The sequence below is a fragment of the Rana temporaria genome, chromosome 7 (genome assembly GCF_905171775.1).
Source record: "Rana temporaria chromosome 7, aRanTem1.1, whole genome shotgun sequence".
Taxonomy (NCBI): domain Eukaryota; kingdom Metazoa; phylum Chordata; class Amphibia; order Anura; family Ranidae; genus Rana; species Rana temporaria.
Genome location: NC_053495.1, coordinates 37,175,507 through 37,191,539, shown reverse-complemented (window position 1 = coordinate 37,191,539; position 16,033 = coordinate 37,175,507). Strand labels below are relative to the sequence as shown.

The 16,033-nt window shown below is 43.1% G+C and overlaps 1 protein-coding gene across 11 annotated transcripts in view; it reads left to right on the top strand.

Annotated features, from left to right (window-relative positions):
• Positions 1-16,033, top strand: part of LOC120945227 (sarcolemma associated protein) — a 159,630-nt gene that overhangs the window by 119,244 nt on the left and 24,353 nt on the right. For all 11 annotated transcript variants that reach the window (XM_040359230.1, XM_040359228.1, XM_040359225.1 and 8 more), the window contains one exon: positions 8,707-8,766. In XM_040359230.1, coding sequence (XP_040215164.1) covers positions 8,707-8,766 — 60 coding nt within the window. The remainder of the gene's footprint in view (positions 1-8,706; positions 8,767-16,033) is intronic.

The window sequence follows — 16,033 nt, the reverse complement described above, 5'->3', positions numbered from 1 at the left end:
ATCTGGCTCCATTGAGGCTGCAGATGGGCACAGATCTGGCTCCATTGAGGCTGCAGATGGGCACAGATCTGGCTCCATTGAGGCTGCAGATGGGCACAGATCTGGCTCCATTGAGGCTGCAGATGGGCACAGATCTGGCTCCATTGAGGCTGCAGATACCATTATTTTGATTCACAGTGGTTTATTTAAAAAAAAAAAACATTTTTTCCCTAAAACTCCCCTCTTAAATTGGGGTGCGTGTTATACGCCGATTAAATACGGTATATTGCAGATTACCAATTCGTAGATGTGATGGCTGCATTTATTTCTTATTTAGTTTTGCTTTCTTCAATTTTCATCTGGTCATCCAGCCAGCAATTCTATTTTTTTCCTCAAGCAGAATGTAGCACTTTGCAATGATGAAACAAACAACTTTGTAGGGGTGAATAAAATGATCAGCTTTTTATTAATCAGCCTTTATCTCGAAAGGAGAAGAAAACAGTTTGCCAATTCTAAACTGTGAGCTGGAGATTTGGCTTCAATTTGTTAGTGTATCTAAACCTGCAAATATGTTTAGCACCCCCTGCCCCATCTCCAAGACTGGCAGTGCTGCTGTTGCTTTTGTGCTTATTCATCCAGAGTGTTCTCACCAATATAGGAGGCATGTTACTAGACAGATCACCAGATTATAACCAAAGGGGGGAAAAATTAAAACTGATGCAGCCATCACATCTAGTGATTGATGAGCTGTAATGTAGTACATTTTTGGTTTGGGGTTTGTAACTGCTTTAATCTTCAGATCAGCCTCTGTGTTCTTTTGAAGCTCTATTGAAACCTAAAATCTAGCTGTGTACAAGACATAAAATCCTGGGTGTTGACACTTTACTTATATCCTCCTGTTGCTAATCTCTTCCCCTGAAATTCCACTGTCAAATGCTAGAGTATCTCCTGGTCACTGAAGCTTTGTCATTGACAGTTAAATGATGGTAGCCAGGACTTTGTGTCGAAATTGGCCCAAAGTCAGGGATTTTTTTTCAACCTGTATACAAGTGGACTCAAAAGCACAAGTTGATTTGGAAATTAAAATAGGTACATGTACAGTATTGTTGTGATCTATATAATATCCAGGAAATGTCATGAGCCAAAGAGAATGTAAATAACACACTTGATAGAAAGTAAAAAATGTAAATCTTTTCTCTAATAGCCACCTTGAGGAACATTGTCTCTTGGGCAGGGTTTTCCAAATTTGATAAACCTAATGCTCAGCGTTTTGGTCCATTTACAGACTTTAAAGCCATGTTAAGGCAAATGTATTTTTCGGCTTAGAGGTGGTAACCTAGCAAGGTAGGCCAATCCCAAAAAAACAAAAATGCTTCTATAACTAGTAATAAGTGACTTGACAGGGTAAGAACCCTGATGATCCATTTACCATATGTTTTGGATGCTGGTTTGCGTGATCCAACTAGAAGCGTTGAGTGTCTCTACAGGGACTTATGATGAGCCCAAATGGGAGTCAATACTAAGATAGGAGGGATGGGGGGGGGAGAGAATCACTCCCTGAACCATGGTCTCCTAGGAATATGAAGCTCATCTCTGAAAGCGCTAGGGCTGGACATGGTGACCTGTCCTGGTTGAGGGAAGATCAGTGCCACCCAATTTAGAAGACTGCTTTAGGTCTCCACTCACCTGATCCTATTATAGGTCCAAGGGGATAATGGTTCTTTGAAGGGAATGGAATGGCTGTCAAGGGAGACCTTTTACCACACCAAGGCGAAGACTACCAGGGAAAGAATTTTAAGGTTTTTTTTTTCAGTGTAACGGTGGTTCCAAAAAAACACAAAGAATCCAGGTTAACATAGAATAATGGGATTAGTCATATGGGAACCAACCCAGCCAATTAAGGAAGAGATTAGAAGGCAAGACGTCATCGAAATCTAGCAAGGAAGGCCTTATAAAGCTGAGAACCAAGCTCAACTCTCGCCTACTTGCAAGGAGATCAACTTTTCCTGGATAGAATCCCTAAGGGAAACCTTGCTGAAATATGCTGCTTATCCTTAAGTCTTTAATAGTCAAAGGTCCATAGATGCTCTTTACTACCTGGATGCGCCATTGTGTAAGAGGCTGTGAAGCAGCAGTTGGTAGTCTTATTAGGACAGCGAAGCACATTGGTCTGTGTTAAAGCACGGAAAGGAGGATTGCCAGGAAATCCTTCCTCTCAAGTCTGCAAAGAAAGCAAGGACAAAAGTCCTAGATCTGTGTGTGTGTGTAGATCCCACAGAGTCATCAGAGAATGTCCTGCTATTGACAGAGTATAGTCACCTGCGCCAGGAAGCTAAGCTCTTCAGCATGCTGTTGACCCAGGGTATCATGGGGCCCCATCTAACATCCTCCATCTACAGGTGTATGGATAGCGTCCCTGTGTCCAGAACTTTTTATTTTTGCTTATAGTGGATATTTTTTGTACATTGTTTGTAATATTCTGATTTGGGGTGCTGCACTATTTTTCTCATCTCACCCCAATATGCCTCACTTCTGTACAGAAGACAGGACTATAACTCAAAATTCTATTCAAGTCCTTATCCAAACTACTACTCGGATCAAGCTGTTCCTCCTTGATGGCATTGACATGTTAGGGTGGTAATGTTGTCCAGATGGGTCCGTATCCGGAAACCTACAACAGGGGCACGATCCATGGTGAGATAAGACTTCTCCAACACTAGGCCTGGAAGACTGATTAACCAGACTAGGAACTACCTAATCCTCAGGGGCAGACAATTCTGTTTGCTCAGAAACTCAACCAACTTGATTTACAACAGCAGGTAAAAAAGCTGAAATGTTGTAGAAGGAGAAAGAAATGCGCCAATCTAAGTGCAGTAAGCAAAGGATTTATTAAAGGAATAATATGTCACAGACAGCCAAATGACTACTCAAACAGGTAAAAAGGGCATGTAGATAGTAATGCAGGCCCGATGTCACTACGGGTGGTCAGCGATTCCTAGGTCCCGGTCCGCATTCCTCAGCCAACAGAAGCGCTGGATGCAACAGAGGTCCAGTATCTCGGGAGCCACGGGGAAGCAGGGAGCCAGATGCACCGCTCGAGACGGCGTGCGTTTTAGCGTGGAGCGCAGCATGCCGTCGCACCGGAAGTGACGCGGGGAGCCGGGCCAGCCAATGGGATAGCGTGTTTCACAGCCTCCGTTGTTTCATCAAAGCTGCTTCAGGGTTGCTGCCGCTAGTGTATTTATATATACATATATACCAGGACCATCCATTGGACTTTTATTGGACATTTGATAAAACCCTCAGTGTTTTTGTATGGACCACATGATATATTTCTGACCCACATGATATATTTCTGACCATTATTGTATGCTCTATTAATCGTGCACCATCCACCACATTTTTTAAAAAGAGCTGAAATGTTCTGGGAAGAGACCAGAAATAAAGGAGTGCCTTGAAAAGGATAACCCATCGACATACATCTCAAGCAACAGCTGAGTCTTCCTGACTCAGGCTGGGTTCACACTGGTATGACAAACGCTCTGACATTGGGAGCTCATGTTGCATGACATGTGCAAATCAATGGTTCCCTATGAGAGCCGTCTTAACTGGTCCAATACAAGTCAGTCTGACTTTGAAAATCCCCCCTGCATTACTTTGGTCCTACTTCAGCCCATTGAATATCATGGAAGTCGGATTAAAACAGGATCCTTCTCCTAACTATCAGACTTTTGACATCCGACATGGTGATTACAGCAGCAGTAAAAAGAATTTGTCACACTGGGATTGTTTCGATTGGTCAAAGGACAAGTTGTACTAGCACAAAGTCGGATCAAAGTAGTATCCTGTTCAATAAAGTCGGATGGATGTAGGATCGATTTTATAGGACTGATGTCGCAGAGAAAAGTATGATGACAGTCGTATGACTTTTTGGGTATTATCAGTGTGAACTAAAGGGCAATGCCAAAAATATGATTATGCTATAGATTCTTCTTCTTCTGCTGTAGAAACATTGTTTTAAATTGCTTGCAGGTGATGAAACAATTCCAGTGCTGATTTCTACAGGATCCAGGCATATCATGGAGAAACTTGGACACTAAGTTGTCAGGTTACCGATAGCCAGAACCGGTCAACCTGATTGGCTGAGACGCCTGTCAGTCTTATCCAAGGAACACACCCCGGTACGGTCCCTGGATAAGCATCCAGAAGGCTGAGGGCTGTACTCAGAAAGCCGTTGGCTCTGATAGGCACTTCCGTACAGCCAACCAGCTGCCGTTATTCAGGTGGTCGGCGCTCATATCCGGCCATCTGATTAGACCAGCGGCGACAATAACATTGATTCATGCAGTGCATGAATCAATGTTATTAGTCAGTGGTGTGTGCGGGAGCCAGAGGGGGCAGCGCTCCAGCGCCCTCTATGGACGAACTGACACTGGTGGCCACCTTATCATAATGGAGTCTGGGGAAAGCTTTACATAGACCCAGTACCTGGGGTTCACTCCCAGGCTAGTCCCTCAGCATCTAGTACCACAGGGGCTCACTGTGTTACTCCAAAGGCCAGGGTAAGGATAAGCCGTGACAGATGGCTGCAATCATATAGACCAGATCTAATGGCAAAGTAGAGAAGAATTTTGCCCGAAGAGAAAAATTCATTAAAAAAACGCTAGCTAAAAGTAGGTCAGTCTTTTCGCAGCAGAGCTGAAGAAAAGATGTCCATCCTCCTGGGACACTAGTTAGTAGGGATGAGGTCCGGCGTGTTTGCGCACTCCACGTGTAGAGCCCACCAGGAAGTCGGCACGGTGCTGCGCTAATCGCAGGCAGGGAGACATTGTCCCGATGTGCTGCTGCAGAGGTCAGGAAATGTCTCGCTGCCTGTGATTAGCGCAGCACAGTGCCGACTTCCTGGCGGGCTCTACACGTGGATGGTGCGAACACGCCAGAGCTTATCCCTACTAGTTGGTAAACTAACTAAAAAATGCTGGTAGTAGGAGAGGGTTATTTTAGGCTTGCCTGCAGTTTCTTTTCCAGTGTCCAAAATACCTGTAAGGGGCAGTATAACTCAAAGATAAAAGACCATATGTGCCCTTCAAATGACAAAGAATTATTTTTTTGCTGGAGTTGGGCTTGAACATTACTGTGCAATATAGATCCTGTATTTTAGGAGATTTTATTGTGACTTAAATGGAAAGGTCAGTCAGTAACCACAAAGTTTAATATAGAATCATGGGCTGCACCTGCTGCAGTTATTGTATTTTTGGCTCAGTGACTGCTCATTATCCCTGCTCATTATCCTGCAGTACCTCTAAAGCTATTTGTTGTAGAGAGCCTAGGGATTACTACCTAAAATGGGCTTTATGACCTCATATTACAAGAAATAACTAATTAAATTTAGATCAGTATCATAGAAAACGTACTATATATCTCTCCTATTTATACTCCCAACAGAGTAATTGCTACGTATGTACTATATAACTGTGTATACCCTTTTCTTTTTTTTATTGGCAGACAAAATTGAGCTAAATTAACTTGTCTGCTAAAGCTTAGTAGGAAAATGGAAATGTTCATATGTTGACAACTATACAGTATGCTAAAGTATAAGTTATGGTCGATTGCTTTAGGCAACTGAGTGGCAGAAAATGTCACTTTCAAAATACCCAACAATATACCAATCTGACCATAAATCCAGAAAACAAATTGTTTTCTGGATATGTTACTGGATGTTGCGTTTTGATAATTTGATTTTTTTCTGATATAGTTTTGGTACAGTATTTTTTCCCATCATGACTTGAATGTTCATGCCTCCAGCAGTGGCAGCTGACATTTATTTCTGTCCTTAAGTCCCCCCGGTGTCCACTTTCATGGGCCATGATTCATCAAGATTTATTCTGCATGCACAGTGCCCAAGCTTGTCACATTCACCATCATGCAACAACACTGTACGGAACCTTATTCACTGTCACTCAAACGTGAGGTGTGAGAAGCACAGGAGATGTGAAGGTGTGAAAGGTCATAATCCTGGAATGGCTTGTGTATGGAAAGTGAAAGAAGAGATGTGTTGAAAATGTTTTCAATATTGTATGTCAAGAGTGAGAGAATCCCTCGAGAGCCAGCTTGCACTTTATACATCATTATTTACACTGTTTATTTAACCCTTTTGCCTTGGTCACCATTGGTTGTTGAGTCAGAAAGCCCTGTGTTCTAGCTAATGCAGAGCCTTCCCAATGTAACAGTTCTTGTGGGTGGCAATTGGCTGCCAGCACTATATTCTAGTAGGATGGGGATTAAGTCACTTTTCACTTTTGTGTGCGTTTTTTCACTGGATCGAGGGTATAGTCCTCAGGCCTATCCTTTAGTGTAAAGGTTGTGGCTATTTGGTGTGTCCCTATCCTTTAGTGTAAAGGTTGTGGCTATTTGGTGTGTCGCCCCCCCAAAACTGGCGGGTCTCTCTTCAGGAGAGCCTCTCAAACTAGTTACTCGGTGGTCAGCTTTGGCTGACCATGAGGAGAAGGGTCAGCCAGGCCTTTTGGCTAAGGTGGACCATGTTTGAAAACTTGTCGGGAACCTTGTACCCTGGCAAGTGAAGAAAATCAATCCTCAAAAAATCCAAAAAGTGCTCATTGCTCGCTGTGCAATGGGATTAAGTCACTTTTCACTTTTGTGTGCGTTTTTTCACTGGATCGAGGGTATAGTCCTCAGGCCTATCCTTTAGTGTAAAGGTTGTGGCTATTTGGTGTGTCCCTATCCTTTAGTGTAAAGGTTGTGGCTATTTGGTGTGTCGCCCCCCCAAAACTGGCGGGTCTCTCTTCAGGAGAGCCCATTGCTCGCTGTACATGGGATTAAGTCACTTTTCACTTTTGTGTGCGTTTTTTCACTGGATCGAGGGTATAGTCCTCAGGCCTATCCTTTAGTGTAAAGGTTGTGGCTATTTGGTGTGTCCCTATCCTTTAGTGTAAAGGTTGTGGCTATTTGGTGTGTCGCCCCCCCAAAACTGGCGGGTCTCTCTTCAGGAGAGCCCCTCAAACTAGTTACTCGGTGGTCAGCTTTGGCTGACCATGAGGAGAAGGGTCAGCCAGGCCTTTTGGCTAAGGTGGACCATGTTTGAAAACTTGTCGGGAACCTTGTACCCTGGCAAGTGAAGAAAATCAATCCTCAAAAAATCCAAAAAGTGCTCATTGCTCGCTGTAAAAAAAAAAACGAACGTGCTCCAAAGTGTCTTACTGGACCAAAATGATCTCAAATTATAGAAATCATTAACATTTGTGGGTTATCCAGAGACCCAACACACTCGGCCACAGATTGCCCAGTCTCCGGCGTCTATCTAGCCTCTATTCACACTTGTCAGATAAGCTTTGACACCCGTAATGGTAAACGTAAAAAAAGCTCTTAGTGCCACTTTACTAATGTCTGTTTTATTAAAATGGTATGCACATACATGAACTTTGAATGTATTAAGCATTTAGAAAGACAGCTTTTAACACCACCTCAGCCACAGTATCATCCAAGCAGCTTTGGCGTAATGATGTCACAGACCCAACACCATCTGGTGCGTTTCCCCGTATCAGGCGTCTTCTGGGATTGGTGTGTAGCTGCTCCAATTTTTTACTAAGGTTTTGCTTTTGTTATAAGGTATGGATAGGAGTGAATAAACTAAAAGCAAGATTTTGTGTATAAAAATCATTGTGCTTTGCACCTAGGGTTGCCACATTATCCCTTTAATCCAGCACAGCTATTACACAGGTTCTGTGGCCGATTAAGGTAGTAATTAAACTCTGTGCCTTATCTGCTTTAAACCCGCCTCAGAACCTGTGTAATGTGTGTCCTGGATTAAAGGGATGATGTGGCATTCCTACTTGCACCCCAAGAAAGACTGTAATGTCTGATCACAGGCACTGTAAGGCTGGGTATACTTGTTCAGTTTTTTCGTTCGACCAGCAGGTTTAAAAATATGCCCAAAAAAACTGATGGCGCCCCACGTAAACACGATGTGCTGTTATATTCTGATGGGGGGGACCCCCTCCCTCCCCGCTATATATAATACATTGACCTGGCCAATATTCTGGATGTGTGTACTGGGCTTATCATGGTCTGTGTGCTGAGAAAATTCTAAAAAGTTTAGATAAATACAAAGCAAAGCCCATACCAAGTGCATTTTCCTTTTTTTCATTGTTTTTAATCTAGTCCTCCTCCTTCCACCATCATTAAGAAATCCCTTTGAGAAGAGGGTACATTTTTTTACCATTAATGGAACTATGCTTCTTCAAAAAAAAAAAAAAAACTTCAACGTCTCTGGCCAAACTTTTGGTATGAAGTTCAAAGTGGTGTTCAGTATATGTTAGGAAATCCATCTGGAAGATGATGCTGTACTTTCTCTAAAATAATGATTTTTGTTTCAGATTTGTATACACTTATCTTTCCAGCAGTCTCTCTGTATATGTAGATGGATATAATCTGCCTTTCTCTCTTATGCAAATAACTGTGTCTGCTTAGCTGGTGAAATATACATTGTTGCTGATTACTGAAATAAATTGCATTTGTAGTTATAGTTACGTTGTGAACTATTGAGGTTGTGTGTCTGCAACACTGGCCAGGCTGTCTCCCCAGCATGACTGTGAATGTGGGTGGGCCTTGTCTACACTTTAAATAAGGGCATGGAATGTGCTCCACTTCCATGTGTAAGTAGATCATTTTCCCTGGACTCCATTCAGCAACATCTCTTCTGTTTGACAGACAAGCTGATAGAAGACGAGCATCTGACCAAAGCGGAGCAGGAGATCCAGAGCCTGAAAGGTAAGGTGTGACTGTGAGTATAGATGTATGTAAAGCAGAGTATCCTTCAATTTGATGAGCACAGGAGGAGATCTGACCGTCTAATGATCTTATTCAGTTCCTAAGCTGTTGCATAATGTCTCAAATAAGTTTATTCTTCAGGTTGGCTCAGAGTCGCCTTTCTAAGTTTTGTCTTGCTTATTTTTGCAGAATTTGTTCTGTCCCTTTTTTAGATTTTTTTTAACATACAGCTGGATATTTGATGTTAGAAATTTTACAGAAAACTAGAATGTTTTTTTTTGTTTTTGTTTTTTTAGCATTATTTATGGGTGTGCAGCACATCCAAATGAGTTATTCTACAAAAGTGGAGATAAATCTTTTGCTTTTCACAGCTAAAGAAATTGCGCTCGTCACATTTCTAGTGCAGTTTAGAAAGCTAATAATACAATTTTGGTAGGTTTGGGCACCATGTCTGCTTTTCTTTTCTCCAATTTTTTTTTTACTCCTCTAGTTAGTTTTGTGTGTATTAACTCCTTTGTGACCGCAATACTAGTTCATAAGTCCAATGTAAAATGCCACTTGAAATGGAAACACTGATTAACCTTCTTGCAAAGAAGCAAAAATGTGCAACTGTTTCTACATCAGACTGCTGTAAATCAGAAAATGTTGATAGTTAACTGTAGAAAAACAAGGCTTCTAAACATGATCCGGGTGTCTAAGCATCAAAAAATGCTGGTCACAGAAGGGTTGGGGTCCTTTCACACGGGGCGCGTTCCGTGTGCGGGTTCCGCTTTGCTCTATGGGGATCGCATGGTCAATCCCCACTGAACAGGCAGATGACAGGTCTGTCTCTGCATAGGGATCGACTTGTCGGAGCGCCGCTCTCCTCTATGGGGGATCGGATGATGGCAGACCGTAGAGTCCACCGTCGTCCGATCCGCCAGACGAATGGAAAAGTAGGGTTTTCCTCCGTCACACTTTGGCAGGTCGGATGTCAGCGGGCATGTCACTGCTGACATTCGTGGCTCCATAGAGGTGCACAGAGCGCCCGTTCAGGTCTGCCCAAAAAACTGACAAGCGGACCTGTATGGTCCACCCATGTGAAAGGGGCCTTTGACTTAAAGTTCTGAACTTTGGGTGTGACGAGGCTGTTGATTGCCATTGTAAGATGATGAAATAGAAATTGAGGTTTTCATTTTTTTATTTATTTTTTGCTTCCTAACTTGAGAATAGTGTAGCTTTGTTCAGATGTGTAACGAGGAGTAAAAACAGGTAGTTGAGCCCCCCGTACACTAAAGGACATGCAGCCACTCGGGGCTTTACACATGACACAGCAAAATGAAATCACAGGTTTCATTTAGCGGGCAGTACCCCCCACTAAATGTGACCTCTTCAAGTGTATGGGGCAGCACCACAACTGTGTTCAATGCATGCAATTGCGATGCAGTAAGTCTGCCCTTTTTAGGGGTTAAAACTAGTGGAAAGGTTGTATTTTAACTCCTAGGCATTTGTCAACCGCCCTCTAAAAAGCAATCCAACACAGACCGCATTTCAAAGGGGTGGCAAGGGCTACTACATGTCAGAATGAGCCTTAAATATTTCTGCACAATATTTTTTTTTCTGTCACTTGCCTGTCTATATGTATATAGGTTGGCATGACAGCCATGGAATTGGTATTTTCAGAAAAAAATATAGCATTGGCAACTCACTACCTGAGGAAATATTTCCTTGAATTTTACACGTTGCCCTCTCATAGGATTAATCAATAAGGTGGATAGGATATGCTGTAGTTTTTACATCATATTCTCTTTCTAATAAGCATGTTGGTTTACTGCTAAATTATATCTAGCTTCATGGGAAAGTATGACCTACAGCACAGTAATGAGTTGTGTGCAGTATGTAGCACTGCATGGCATACAGAATTGGGTAGTCTGAGATAGATCAAATCCAGGACAGTGTACATAGTGGAGAAGTCCTGAGGTTGTTGCTTATATTACAGTGTATTACACACCATAGTGTACAGAGTTGGATGGTTTAGAGCAGGGCTCTCAAAACTGTGACCAGGATGTGGGCCTTTGCTTGCCTTTATCGGGCCCTTGGGACACTATTCCTCCCCTTGATATAAGGCTTTATTCCTTCTATGCAAACAATGTGGCATTGTATTACTGGTCACTGATGCCAACAATAGGGCACTCTTCCTCCCACTGACACCAATGATGGGGCACTCTTCCTCCCACTGACACCAACGATGGGGAATTTTTTACACCCATTTGATGCCAGGGCATTTTCTATTCACACTGGCTACAGTCCACCATCCTCAAAGTGTAAAGGGCAGTAGACTGGCCCTATGTTCATAGTTTAGAGAATCGCACACCATTTATTCAATTAAACATGGTGCTTTTTGTCTGAAGCTAATATACTTATAAATCATGTGAGGGGGTGTGGGTGGGGCCACTTCAAACTTTTACTTTTTATGAGTTTCTACTTTAATAGAACTATGGAAGGGTAGGTTAGCTCATAGTGGATTGCACATGGGCTGTTAAGGATTGCATCTGCTGAATACTGCTGTGCAAGTGTAATTTTCCCCAAAAAATTAAGCAGCTATAAAAAAAATTACATTTACGTATATTCTGTGTTTTTCATATATTCTATGAAGTTATGCATATGCAAAATGTGAATTATCATTGGATAGATTAACGAGGTACTAGAACGTTTGCCAGCATTTTACTTGCAGTTTGTGGCCTTGGTAGATTTGCCCTTTTTGTTCTGGTGACAATCGCCACCAAAATAGTGCACGATTGGAAACCATAGACGGCTGTCTGCAATGGAAATCTCCATCATGTAGACATTTACTTTCACTTTCGGCTGCATATTTTAGGGCAGGTAGGTATAGTGCTTGTAAGCGCTTAAATAAATATATTCCCAGTGAAGTAACCGGCCTCAGTTGATACAGAGATTAAACAAATCCTCCTACATAAGTTGTACTAGTTTATCTGCCATCTTCTCTCATATTCATCCTCCAGAATTTATACTATTTGTTAGAAAAAAGAGGCAGGTAACTGAAATTGCACACTGCAGAGCTCACAACTTGGTGTTAATTGAGACAAAGACACACTATAGAGGGATGTGCTGTGTTCGTATTTAGTGTCTGAGGTTTACCACCACTTTAAGGGCTAGCTCACACCACAAAAAACATCCCCCAGATCGGTTCTGGATATATATATATTTCTGCATGTACGTTTTTAGACATTTTAATGTGTTTCCGGGTGCATTTTTGATGTACTGGTGCATTTTTGTTTGTTTTCTTAATGTGTTTTACCAGGTTCCAGTACCGTTCTCTGCAGGAAAAATGCAGCATGTTATACTTTTCTTTTCTTGAACCTGGAACGCGTCTTAACTGCAGGCACTAGTGTGAACTATGCCATTAAATACCATATAACCTACTTTCTATGCGTTTTTGGCTGCAGAAAAAAAAGCACTGGAACGCATGTGGTGTGAACTAGCCCTAGAGGAAATCTCCCTAATGGGACACAGACGCAAAAAGTAGGAAGTCACAGGTTTTAATTATTCTCTACTCTATCAAAGAAAAAAATAACCAAAAAGGATTGTTGCAAAGTTTTATACGGTTAGTAATTTGGGGTAAATAGGATTAATTAACAGAGGGCAACTGTGTAAATGGCTAGGTGTCAGCACCCACCCCCCCCCCTGCTTTTACTTACCCGACCCCTCATTCGATCCAGCACCGTGTGCATCGGCATTTCTTCTCTCCCCTTACTTTTGTGTCTCTCTGGCTTTGCTGGGGCACCGGGAACCATTAGCTCCCAGTGCTGTGATGAGGGAGCAGGTGGCGAGGCCTATTCCTGCTTTCTGCTGGCACACGGCTTTCCATGGGGGCAGTGTACATAGGGTAGTGCCCAGGAGCGCCAGCAGGGGACACGAAAAGAGTAGGTTCACGGCCACTCTGTGCAATAATTATATTTTCTAATGATACCTATGCAATCATCTTAAAGTGGTGTAAAGGCACATGGTGTGCAAAAGCACCTGTGTGCAAAAGCCTAGCCTAAGACTTACCTGAGCCACCTTTCATACCAGCAATGTCCACAAGAGCCTTGGCCCTCTGGTAAATTGCACTCCTGATTTGCTTTTGGCAGCAGCTCCCGTTGCTGTCAAACGAACAGTGAGACAATTAGTAGACGGAGGGGGCGAGGCCAAGTCACAGGTTCATGTGTGAATGGAGACACAGCCATGGGTCAGGGGCATGCCTGCTTGGGTGCCCCCACAGCAAGCAGCTTGTTGTAGGGGCACCAGGAAGGAGGGAGGAGCCAGGAGCGTCAGTGAGGGACCCGAGAAAAGGAGGGTCTGGGCTGCTCTGTGTAAAACGACTGCACAGAGCAGGCAAGTGTAACATGTTTGTTAAAAAACAGGCTTTTACTATTGCTTTAGTTGATGCATGTTCATCATTGAGATTTTAGGATAAGACGCAAAATATATGTTGATAAATGTCTCAATGACGTGTAACCAGATTATATTAAATTCCAGACCATTTCACATATCTATGGGCAGGTTATCGGCATATTTGTCTTGTAGAGTTGGAGTTCTGGATTTAATTGTATGTCCATATGACCGCCAACAAAATTAAAGTGTAAGGCTTGTAACACATTTCCTTGTCTGAGCAAGAGAAGCCCGTCATGCATGGGTTCTTCACAAGTACTACCAGTTTTGAGTTCCAAATGATTAAAATTGACATGGAAGTCAAAAATAAATTTCAAGTGGCACACTTGTTGTTTTCCGCCACAGTTTGTCCCGATTTGTGAACTAAGCTGTAATTGAGATGTATTGGCTCTTTAACACATAATATACAAAAGGGAGCTTGCGTAGAATAAGGTGGGCCTGCAGCCAACTGAGCACTGCTACTACGTGGGTAGAGTTCTCATCTTCCTCTTACTGGGATGTCCATTAAGCTTGACACTGCAGTTGCAGCACAATCCTATAAAACGGCAACATTTGTGATCCTATTTTTAGAATGTCCCATATGCTGGGTAGATTGTCGGTGTTAATTGACAAGATGTCCCCTCATGGCCAACTTGTGTTGGAACACAAAGGGTAGAGCTGCTGGGCAGGCATAGTGCGAGTTTTGGCAGTGAGATGCATGATGGTGTCACCCTGGATGCTTTTCACTCCTCCTTAACAAAACTCATTCCAACATGTTTGAGGTACAGTACTTTTCCCTTACATGGTGTTGCATGATATACTTGTGTGCAGAGCTGATAAGCCGACTTGTTTATATTGCCATTCTTTTCCATGGTTATCGCTGTGTAGAAGAGGGTCTCCTGGGTAGTCTGATTCCATTGTGTTTTTTCCGGGCTCTGTTTCTTAAATTGGTCTGTACCCAAGTTAGGCAGGCTGTGCTGTTGTGGATTTATGCCTCCCAATGAGCTGTATGTTTATCTAATAATCTCCCTGGATAATGCATGTTTTGGTTTCCAGCAATGCTCGTCAAATCTCACGAGCTTTAGTACACGTTCCCTTAAATGCAGTTTTTACCTTAAAGTGAACGTATAGATAAAAAAAAAACACATCAGTACATTTCTAAAATACGTGCACATTTCCCTTGTTTTTCTCTTTAAGGGTACTTTCACACTGAGGCGTTGCGGTCGTTGACGTAAAGGGCTGCTTTTTTTAGCTGTGCTGTACCACCGTAGTTTTTGCCAATAGTGGGGTGCTTTTAACCCTTGATAGCGGCCGAAAAAGGGTTAAAAATGCCACTGTAGTGGCGTTTTGCGGGCAGTTCGGAGGCGCTGGCCATTGATTTCAAAGGGCAGGGGAATTTTAGGAGCGGTATATTCACCGCTCCTACAGCACCTCAAAGATGTGGCTGGCAGGACTTTTTTTTTTTTTTTTTTTTTTTGTGTCCTGCCAGTGCAACGCTCCAGTGTGAAAGGCCTCAGGCTTTCACACTGGAGATAAAGGAGCGGCTCTTTTCCTGGTGCTTTTTTTAGTGCAACAGCGCCTCAGTGTGAAATTAGCCTAAAGGAGAAGCATTAGAATACAAAAAGCAAACCTACAAACTCGCCTCTCTTGTGTAGCATAGGTCTGATGCTGCAGCTATCCCTACCAACTCTAAGGCCCATTTCACACGGAGGAGTTTTTCAGGCATTACAGCGCTAAAAATAGCGTTGCTATACCGCCTGAAAAACTCCTGCCCAGCATACTCAATGTGAAAGCCCGAGGGCTTTCACACTGAGGCGATGCGCTGGCAGGAGAGAAAACAAACTCCTGCAAGCAGCATCTTTGGAGCGGTGAGAGGAGCGGTATGTATACCGCTCCTTCACCGCTCCTTCCTATTTAAAACAATGGGAAACCGCGGTAATACCGCCCGCAATGCGCCTCTGCAGAGGCGCATTGCGGGCTGGCATTAACCCTTTATCGGCCGCTAGCGGGGGTTAGTATCGCACCGCTAACGGCCGAATCTCGCGACAATTCCAACGGTTATATACCGCCACCGTGCCTCCCGTCCCAGTGTAAAAGGGGCCAAAGTCGTAGAAGTGAGCGATCACATGACCGCTGATCATTCACTTCTTGGTCCACTCTAAACAGAGCGGTGCCTGTCAGTCACCACTCTCTGCTGTGCTCCTCCAGCACTCACTGGAGTACTGACCTGGCTCAGTTTCTCAAATGCACACTGAGAGGGTAATTGACGATTTAGGTATCTGGGTGAAACCTGGCATTGTCGGGATCCTTCGGGAGTGCGCAGCTGCTCTGTGATGCCAGCATGCTTTCGTTTACAGTCGGCTGATTATGGAGCCCAGGAAAGCACAAGTAATTGAACCCCTGTGACCCACAAAAGATGTATGAAGCTTGGCCATGCTTCTCTTTTAAAAAACTGCATACTATTTTGTCAAACATCTAGTGCGTGTCCAACTACCTGTTTGAACTGACCATGTTGCCTCTGCTTCACTGACATCCCAAGCAGTGTTGTCAGCCCTGTGCAATAATGCTGGGGCTTCTCATCCCTCTTCTCATGGAAGGTTAGGGAGTGTTCTGTAGTTCACAAAGAACAACTGGGCAGGACTGACAACACTGCTTGAGATTTCAATGGAGCACAGTGCATGTTACCTTAGGAGCTTGCAAATTTTTGTTTGAGGATTGACTGGTATTTTTCTGTACTTGCAGTAAAAAACATGGGTAAATGTGCATGTATTGCCTTTTTTTATTTCGTTTAGTCACCTGCTTTAAAGTCCAACTAAACCTAAGAACACAGCATTTAAATATATTGCTGCTTATCGGT